Genomic DNA, 10,774 nt, shown 5'->3' with positions numbered 1-10,774 from the left:
TTAATAATGTCCATAGTGTCTATGTGGCATGACGCGGATTGTTGGGCCACTCTTCTTGACGACGGCGTTGAAGCCATGGGCATCATCAGCGGTGTAATCTACGACGCGAACTGAACCATCTGGCTCTACCAAGGAGTACTGGCCTGCCAATATTGTTTATACCTACATGGCTTATTGCTATTTGGCACAAGGATATGTGGGACCAAATTTTAATAATATTAAAACGTATGATTGTCGTTTATTTGTAATCAAAAAACACGGGGACAGAAATAAGTTTGATTACATCTTTTTGTGTCTATTTAATGGCATTAACTGTTATTTATTAGTAGAAACACATTGTTTTACATAATATTTATTACATGTAGTGTATTTGGATGACATGTATACAATGGTTTTGACTATTGACTGATCATTCTAAAAAAGGCTGTTAATTTCATGTTAATTATGTCCATGCAAGTTTATATTTTAATGATCAGTCTTGGGGTGGAATTAGTGTATTATTATTGTCTAACTGTGTAATCTCATGTGTTTTGGAGAGATGATCTATTGGATAATATAAGATCGTTTAATTTATTATATCTAGAAAATAAGAAGAGGTTTTACCCTTGACAACATCACCATCTCTGACTTCTTGTTGTGACTTCACATCTCCTGTATGACTATCTTTCACTCCATAGTTAAACGCGTATTTTGGATGAGTCTTTAAAAAAAAAAATACTTATTTATTTTATTGTGACAATCGCAAGAAGGGTTTCGTAATTTCTTTTAGAGAATATATAAGTCTCTATGTACAGTGCAAATAGTTGAAAAGTTTATTATCAGATAATAATATATGCAATTCATTTATATATACTACTTACATAGTGATCCCTTCCATATAACCCAAGTCCAACGCCTCCATATCCTAATCCATTAAGAGCCAAGCTGTTGTGACCCAGTCCATTGTAGCCTAATCCGTTGTACCCAAGACCACTATAGCCTAAACCGTTGTGTCCCAGTCCATTGTAGCCTAAGCCGTTATAGCCCAGCTCATTGTAACCTAAGCTGTTGTACCCCTGTCCACTGTATCCGATGCTATTGTGAGCAAGCCCACTATAGCCCAAGTTCCCGTAACCGTAGCTTAAGTCGCCGTAACTTAGTTGATTGCTAGCAAGTCCCAGCGAATGATGGCCAACGTCTCCTCGTACAATATTACTGTGTGAGACTGCAACTCCGTGACCATTGCACATCGCGGCTAGTGCCACGACGCAAAGAGACAACTGGAAATATATTATAATAATGTAATATTATAATTATTTGTAATTACTTAAACAGTAAAATTAAATGTAAAAGCCATGAGTTATTTTTGTGTGTGAAAGAACTAATTATTTTTATAGACATAAAGAAAATTGAGTGTTGAACCACGTTGTGTGGGATCTTCTTTTTAAATATAATATAGCAGATCCTACACTATCCAAACATTACAACAAATTAATGATATTTGTATGAGAAGACCTTGGTCTATAAATTGGGCCTACAAACTACATCCAATGGGAAATATTATAGTAAATAATGACGATTTACCTTGATGAACACCATCGTTATGGTAGTATTGTTGACTAAACTGAAGACCTGATTGGACTGATCACTTGGTACAACTGATGTTTGTACTCCTCGAGGAGTGGGCTTATATACTCATTCGATTGCTTTTCTGTTTCGGTTATTACAAGAATTTCCATAACTTTCAATGCCAACAGAAATGTGCGTAAAAGTTGATGAATACACATATTTTTAGCAATTGCATTTATTAACATGATTTATATCAAATTGAATGCCATACCTAAAAATAAATGGCAAACACTAAATGCTTAACAGAGATACCTACACGATGAGTAGGTACCTACATGAATGCATATTTGTTAAATAGGGATTTGCTACTTTTCAGTTCTACACTGTGGTTTTGCGTGCAAGTTGTAAACAACTGCTGATACTTAACATCCAGACGTAGGGCTTAGTGGTACACTCGATTAAGATCTAGTATGGAGCGGGCTGTTTGGTTTGGAGGAAAGTATTATATATGTAAATGGAGCAAAATTCAACTTATTGCGGAATATTTGGTTGAATGTTAAAACCGAATGCCATCTTTCAATGCTTGTAGTATTACAGTGATGGTTTAGAATTATGCATCATTGTACTTAACCTTATAGGGGAAGATAGGAAAATGCATCTCTCTGTTAATCCTAAACAATATTGGAAATTTTAAACACTGCGGTAAGTGCAATATTTTTACTCAAATTAACAACATGAGTATTGAATGTTTACAGCAGGGAATATAAAAATAAAGTGGTTTTCCTTGTACATGGGCTATAGGAGGTACATTTTTGGAGTGTAGAGAAATGGATTGAACTTAAACACGTTGTGTTAAAGAAAATGTTATTTTATTATTAACGTCTGTAATATAATATTCATAAATATTCCTTCGCGTAAACGATAATAATATCTTATTGTTATATTAAGGTTGAGCCAAATTGTGGTGGCATTCATCCTTAGTCCCTCTACTCAAGTTCCCTTATTAAGTATTACTTCAAGATGAGACGATGAGCAATTATGGGTCAAAGAAGACCATAATTGCGAACCACATTCAGTTACTCCAAAACCGTTGAGTGCGTAGGCTTGCTAATAGCTGTCGATCTATATCTGATATGATAACAAGGCCGTGTTAGATACAGAGTTATTCAAAAGTTAGTTCAAGACACTGGTGTGTGTGTGCCTGTTAACGCTAAACAACCGTTATTGATTAATTCAATCCTACAGACATTCCTATCCTCATCAATCATACAACTCGTCATCATTCATCAACCACATTATCATCCATAAACAAGTGTACCGTCAAGTGCCGCGCACCAGGTAACCCAAAAAAAACAATACCGCGCGAGTGACAGTGCAACCAGACCACGGTGCCATTCTAAATCATCATTGTCTGGTCTGGTCAATGTCTGGTATTCTGTTAAATCACCTCCACCCGTAGATCCGGAATCCACGTCATTCTTAAAATTACAGTCTACTCGCGAAAAGTGCCACCATATTATGTAAATTGATTTGTGTCGTTTAGTAGTAATTTAGTTTTGTTACTTCTCAATTCTGCTCTCACCCAAGGCCAGTTTTTATTAAATTAAGTCTGAGTAAACTCAGTCATATCTCACTTGAGTGCTTGGCGACCTCGGTCTTCGGCATCCTCTCCTGAGACATTCCCAGGTATATGGGAGATATTTCACACCCACGTAGGGTCTCGTGATTCGCTCGATTGTGTGCTGCGGGCGGGTTGGTTTGGTGGAACTATTAGGTAGATAGAGCAACATTCAACTAATATCAAATTTATATAATTAAAAATATTGTGGATATAAAAAATCAATATTCAGGACGTTCACAACATTATAGTAAATATTACACTCACAAGAGAGAAAAAAAACCTAAATAATTTTATACAGTAAAATAATGTTTCAAAAACAAAATATTATATAGTTTATATCTTTGGGACAGCATTGACTAGACTTACTTAGTTAAAACCAAATGCAACCTGTTCGATGCTAGTATTCTTACAGTGTTGGTTTAGGGTTATGCATCATGGCATTTTACCATAATTATATGGGTAGATAGGAAAATGCATCCCTCTATTCTTCTTATTGTGCCATCCCCTAGCGGAGGTCGGCCACCATCAAGGCGATCTTATCTCTGTCGTCTGCTACCCGGAACAGTTCAGTGGAGCTGCACTCGTACCAATCACGAAGGTTCTTAAGCCACGAAATGTGGCGCCGTCCTCTGCTACGCTTTCCATTGATCTTTCCTTGAATGACAAGCTGGGGAATGCTGTATTTTTGTCCTCTCATAATCTCTCATAAGCCCTCTATTAATCCAAAAATTAATGAAAATTTTAAACACTAGGTATGCAGTAGCAGTTGGCGCGATTTAATTACCCAAATTAACAATATGTATTGTAAGCAAGAGGAGTGTTTTGCTTTCTGGGTAGGCTGTAAGATGGTACATTTGTGGAGTGTGGAGAAATATGGATAAACCTAAACACGTGTTTAATAAAATGTTGTTTTTCGATTAACGTCTGTAATATAATTGCATAAAAGTTCCTTCAGGTAAACGATATGCGCATTCATTATTGGATTATTGTATGTAGAGACCGGAACATCATTGAATCATAAGCCAAAACTGACTACAGAGTCCTGGTGTATGGCGACTGGTTTTTTCGCATTTGTATGTTATTAATCTGTTTTGTGTAAACTGCAGACATCACCGAAGTTACCGAATCTTCACTCGGTCGCTGCATACAACAGCCTCCCGGCCCGTCGCAGTGGTGAATGCAGCATATTGTGTCGTAAAGAATAATGCTAAGTTTGCATCGCTGATTAGGTACAATTACACCCATGATTATTGGCCTCTCCCGATAGTCTAAATGATGTAATTATTAGGTGTAACCATGTCACCTGACCTCTAGTCAACAATGGCCGTAAGTATGTCCAAAATTCCTTGATTAACTGTCAAAATGTTCAACATGTACTTAGCACGTAAGAATTGTATCTAATTATAATAATAGTATGTCAGAGAAGAATGTGATTTGGCGAATAAAAGAGACGAAAGCCAAAGGAATTTAATAATAAGAATAATAATGAGTATGTAAGGGAAGGATGGCAACACTGCTCGATATAAAAACGTCAGTCTAGGGTCGCCATTTAAAGAGTGAGCATCGTCCTTACATGGAAGTGAAGTGATATGGAGTGAAAGGCCATAGACTAAAAGTTGTGAACGATAATAATTATTAATAACGAAACTAAAATTAAGAGCATAAAACATTTGGAAGTGTAACTAACATGAGTAATAAGAAACAGAGAGCAATTTAATTAATTTTTGTGAACCCCGGGTCCTACCAACATCCCGAGCTAGCCACGGAACCCAGGATATCACAGTACCTACAGAGGTGCGCACTTTGCAAAGAAACCTCGCTATCCGAATGATATTTTTCGGACCAATGTTCAACTCAATTCATAATTCTTGTGCGTCAAAGTTGTTTTCCGTTAAGACCAAACCCGCCTGTTAAAAGTTGAAATTCTGACTGTACTGTTATAATACTGTTATAATATTATACTGTGAAAGCGAATTATAAATATTAAACTCACCGCCATTTTTGAGTCTTACAGAATTCACCAATGGTTACGTGTTCCTTCAGAATGTCCGGTGCATGATTTAATTCTTTTGTGTAGGCTCCATTTTCTAAAGCTATAATTTCTTCGATCTGGGTTAGATGCGAAGTTTCACAATTATAAGTTGGCATTAGCACGGACTGTATTGAGAGTGTACATTTGATACACAAGCAACAAAAAAAATAACTTGAATAATTGAATAAAGGTCGATATCAAAGGATATAAGCAGTCACAATAGATGTGAGGTTAGTGCTCCATTTAGTCTACTTTAATTTTAGGGTTTCCCTGAAAAGTATGTTTTCTGAAGTATTTCAAAATAATGTAATTTCGTTACGCTATAATCGTTCTTAAAAGATCCACAAAAAGATAATCAAGTTTACTTTGTCCTATATCCAGATATAGCATTAATACATACATTAAATAAGCTCATTTCGAACCACATATTCAATAAATTGTAGCATTATTTTCCACGAATGTGGCTATACCGACCGACCAAATGTGAAAGATAGTCCTCAAAGACAAAGCCCGAAAGAGATCTTTAGGTACTGGGATGGATCAAGAAGGTCAAAGCCCATCTTGATCCATCCCACGAAAGTCAGAAATAATATTCACATTGCACGGAGAGAATCCACCAATTTTACATTACATTTAAAAAAAGAAAAGACATTTTAAAATATCATCGCAACGTATTTATGAATATTATGCTTTCATACATAATTTATACAATTAGCTATTTAATAGCTTGTTATATACAAGATCATTTACAGAGTTCAATGTTGGATAATCATAGTCATGGTTCGTTTGCGTTTTTCGGTTGGTAGGTATATTAATGATTTATTTTAATAATGTCCATAGTGTCCAGTATGTGGTACTGCGTGGATTGTTGGTCCGGTCTTCTTGACGACGGCGTTGAAGCCATTTACAACATCAACGGTATAGTCCACGACGCGAACTGAACCCTCCGGATCCACGAAGGAGTACTGGCCTGAAAAGATAACAATCAAGATTATTATAACGTATTGGTATTTGACAACAGGACGGTGATCATGTGAGACATATTATATTAATACATCAGTTATAATACTGTTAAACTATTGGTGAAGTTATAAAATTCAAAACCATCATCTCTGTTGATAAGTGCGTTTTTCGTTCATTATTTCATTTAAAATTTGACGCACACATATTCATTAATTTTGATTACATACATGATTATAGTGTAAAGTATAGTAAAACCTCTACATCACGTCGGGGTCACCATTTAGCGGGGGTGTTTGGAGTTGTCATCTTACCCCCGGTTAATATTTTATATTCAGACGGTTGTGTTTTTGTTGTGTTATTACATCGGCCTCTATTAAAAAATACGCATGGTCATTTATATTGTTATATATTTTGTATATATATAAATGGGTTCGATACATAGCTCGAATACAGGAAAATCATTGGTCAAATTTAGTCTTCTAGTAGTATCCAAGAGGTACAAAGATGGTACAAAATGTCCGCAAGGTAGTCCTAGAGGCCGCTGGACCGATGAAATGATAAAGTTCTATGGTAGTACGTGGCAACGCAACGCACAGGACCGAGATAAGTGGAATCAGCTTAAAGGGGCCTTATCCAGCAGTGGATAGATTAAGGCTGATGATATTTTGCATGAAGCACAATAAAATTACATTAGTGATGTTACATGGCAGGATAACACGAAAGTATAATTATTAATGTATGAATTTACATGTACAAGTACATAATGATACTTCTACATTTGATATTGTAAGGTAAGGCCGAGCGTCTCGTAACGTCTACATTTTTGAAGCTCTAATTGACAACCGGTAAAGTTTACGTCTCGTTATTGTCTATGCTCTAAACATGTCAGTTGTAGAGTTGGATAAAACATCTACAATAGATTGTTACTAATGATTAAGTAAATACGGGACATTTACTCAAGTTTCCTGACCAACGTTATATTTTATGTAATCTGTCTCGTATATTCGGGACGTTCGGCCACCCTAATTACTACATAATGTATACTATTAAGTATTCGGAATATATGAAGATCATGGTTTGAATTATTGTCTTATAATCAATCATTCTTAAATAGTCTGCTACGTCCTGATTCCTGACCATGACTTCCTACCAAGACATAATAATGTAACGCCCTGTATTTGAGTAGGAAAATTAAATATATTCTTTCATCTGTCTTTATTTGGAAATTAGTTCAACTACTTTGTTATCGACATGATAGTATTAGATATTTGTTTGTACCTTTGACAACGACACCATTTCTGACTTCTTGTTGAGACTTCACATCTCCAGTGTGACCATCTTTTACTCCATAATTATACGAGTATTTTGGATGAGCCTTTAATATAAGAAAACACAAATTAATATTAGTATTAACTCAGTGGAAAACTTATCCATGGATATACGAAATAATATCAAAACTCTTTTATAGTCGGTCCGGCTCTCACTTGAACTTGTATGCAATTGCAACTTGTTTTCTTTAAAGGAAAATCATCTAATGGCAAGTGAGAATTTCTTTTTATCATCAAGACTTGATAACATATTAAATTTCGATCACCATGCAAAGACCCAGGTCCACGGGACGGGATAGCCTTCGTAAGTGATAGTCGTACGGCTGGTGATAGATGGGGTCTAAAGATAAGGGCGCTCAGAATAGCCTATGACGTCATTTTCATGGGGATCGCTACCAGCGTATGGTGCATGCGCATCCACAAAAGTGTGAAATTAGAAATGCTCTTTTAACTGGCAGCGCAGTGAGCTGTTGTCATTCACTAATGCCTACCGTTCAACAACCACGGACGTCCTCTTTGTACTTCCTGTTGACCTGCACATACAGGTATGCGGTGAGAAGGCCGTTGTTGGTGAATTTCACCCTGCCCCGCTTCTAAGCCCTGATGCTGATAAAGTAACACTGGGGAAGCAGATAATACATCAGTTATAACGTCAAATATATGGTTAGTGTATAATAAGCACTGTGTACCTCGCACTGCTGCAATCAATAATATTTTTAGCGGTGAAATTAACGTTAAAAGCACGTACACATCCGGAAAATATTTCCGTTCAATTTATTTTTGACGTTTGATTGTTTTGCATTTCATTTGAATTAGGAATTTTCCCGAGTCACTGCTTGGTTTACTTCCTTTTTTATTACTTTTATGGCTACAGAATGGAAGTATATTGACATTGGTTAAGTAATTTAATATGTATTGTATGTCATATAATATGGTATTGACTTGGATCACCGGGGTGGGTGCAAAATCATGATTGCTATACAAGGTAACGTATGTTACGTTCAATTTTATAAAATAATAGCGAACATTGAGTATATGCTCCTAGTATAATTATCATATCATTTATTCGTATGTTATAATATAGGTATATTGGTATATAATATATCTTGAAGGTTGTCTTGTATCAAATTAAATAATTATGTATGGAAATAGGTTTTCATCGAAATCATTTGGAATTTTCTAAATAAGATGCGTTAGTTAATATTATAATATAATAATTGTAATGTATCGTCAGATTCGAGTAATTCAATTCTTCACGCATCGATTAGAAATGTGTAATGTTACTTTAAATCCAAAATTATGTTAAAAAAAACAATGTATCTTTAATGCAACCAATTTAGATCAGTAAACGCTTTAACAAAACGGCTGAAATGCGTCAATAATTGTGTTTCCAATAATTGATATATTATTGATTATTATGTTAGTGAAAATAAATTAATATTGTATTTATGAAAGTTTTAAATTTGGCAATACTGCTTAAAGGATAGCTTCTTTTTTCAAATTATATTTTCTTTTGTTTTTTGTTTTAATGATTTTTCTTCTCGTGTCATTGTTGCCCGTCACAAAGGATTATTGGTCGGTAATAAACATCAATATTATATTATCCTTTTGATTCTAGGACTTTAACGTCAAGGGAGAGATAAAGACTAGATGTATTTGTCAAATTCCATTTGAAGTGTGGTGCTAGATGTGGAATGGATGCTGAAAGTCTCCGAGTTTGACTGTGCCGAGCACTCTAATTTTTGGCATCACGCCCATGTCATCTTCATGGGAAAATTCGTAGTATTTGGACTTGTTGAAGAGTGTGAGAAACTACTTACTTCAGAGGGATGTCGTAAATCATGAGTGACAAATAATTTTTCAACCGTTTTCACGTGACACGGAAATCCTAAGCCACGGAGCAAGCTTCGGTCGCTACTGTTCTGGATTCATTCTTTTGAAAACATTCTTCGCCCCTGATATATTTTACATTTGTCAAAACTGTTTTGTGTAGTTTTTAAAATTGACTGTGTATATTAAAAAAAGTATGTGTTGGATGTTTAATTCTATTTCACTATGCTCTTGTTGTATTAAAGTATTAAAGTGCCCAAGAGTTGTGGAAAAATAGGAAGGTTACTCTGGATATAATTACGTACCGAAGTCTTCATTTAAATAAACAGCAACGATTTCTTGTATTTTCTCTTATTACAGTGATCTAAGTAAGTATCACAATCTCTGCCATTTCATTAAAAGATTGTTCCTGTTGTGGATCAATAATTAGCTTTTTAGACAAATTGACACTGTGGTGTCATTTTTGATGTAGGTCGGTAATTTTCAACCTTTTTGGATGGCAGAAGCTTTGAAACATTTTGTACAATCTCAAAGAACACTACCTTGATGACATACTACGGCCCAGAGAGATACATTACAGAATACACGCGTAAGTAATATACATAGTAAGCATACATACATAAGCAAAGAACTGCCTATACGAAAGCTGAAATGCCCGAACCAAACTATAGAGTGTAGGTAATTTTATGTAAGTGAGTATTTTCATAATTTTCTTCATTTTATTATTTCTGCAAGACTATCATAAACGGTTACAAGTAAATAAATCCTTTAATATTTAGATGGGGATAAATAATAGAAAGGGGATTTGTAAACATTACACAATGTGTCTCCAGAGTATTGGTATATCCTTATCTTTTGGTATTGCAGCCCCCAAACTATCCTCCTCTGATGGTAAAAGGCAATGTCCAGATTAAAGAGGTTTAAAAAATGGTCGATTGATAAATCGGCAAATCATAAAATTCGGTTAATAACGATGGCTTTACCCATTTTACATTGTAAACAAAACAGAAACACTTTTTAAAATAATATCATCGCGATGTATTTATTTATATGCTTTCATACATAATTATTATCTAGGTCCTAGATGAATTTACACATTAATTATTTACAAATATCATTCATTAGAGTATCATAGGCAATGGCAGTTTGCAGTTCTTGGTGGGTAGGTATAATAGTGGATTATTTTAGTAATGTCCGTAGTGTCTATGCGGCACGACGTGGATTGTTGGGCCACTCTTCTTGACGACGGCGTTGAAGCCATTGACATCATCAGCGGTGTAATCTACGACGCGAACTGAACCATCTGGCTCTACCAAAGAGTACTGGCCTGAAAAAAAAATATCCAATATAGTTTATACATGGCTTATTGGTATTCAGCACAAGGATATGTGGAGCCGAATTTTAATAATATTAAAACGTATGATTGTCGTTTATTTGTAATCAAAAAATACG

At 35.2% G+C, this 10,774-nt stretch overlaps 1 protein-coding gene across 1 annotated transcript; it reads right to left on the bottom strand.

Moving 5' to 3' along the window:
- On the bottom strand, positions 1-10,309 carry LOC147068934 (uncharacterized). Its single transcript, XM_085951568.1, has 7 exons — positions 10,306-10,309; positions 8,036-8,112; positions 7,443-7,539; positions 6,059-6,171; positions 861-1,259; positions 604-700; positions 1-143 (listed from the first exon to the last, which is right to left on the bottom strand). Exons 1-7 carry the CDS (start codon positions 10,307-10,309, stop codon positions 1-3), a joined length of 930 nt encoding a protein of 309 aa, XP_085807694.1.
- Between the last annotated feature and the right edge of the window lie 465 nt (positions 10,310-10,774).

This window comes from Rhyacophila brunnea, unplaced genomic scaffold (genome assembly GCF_057557595.1).
Source record: "Rhyacophila brunnea isolate RB1 unplaced genomic scaffold, BYU_Rbru_1.0 scaffold_24, whole genome shotgun sequence".
In the NCBI taxonomy this organism is placed as follows: Eukaryota; Metazoa; Arthropoda; class Insecta; order Trichoptera; family Rhyacophilidae; genus Rhyacophila; species Rhyacophila brunnea.
This window is presented reverse-complemented; position numbering and strand designations above follow the sequence as displayed.

Coding starts and splice junctions, on each gene's coding strand:
- LOC147068934 (XM_085951568.1), bottom strand. Junction 6,172..7,442: donor AAATGGTGTCGTTGTCAAAG/GTACAAACAAAT, acceptor TTATCTTTTCAG/GCCAGTACTCCTTCGTGGAT. Junction 701..860: donor TATATGGAAGGGATCACTAT/GTAAGTAGTATA, acceptor TTTTTTTTAAAG/ACTCATCCAAAATACGCGTT.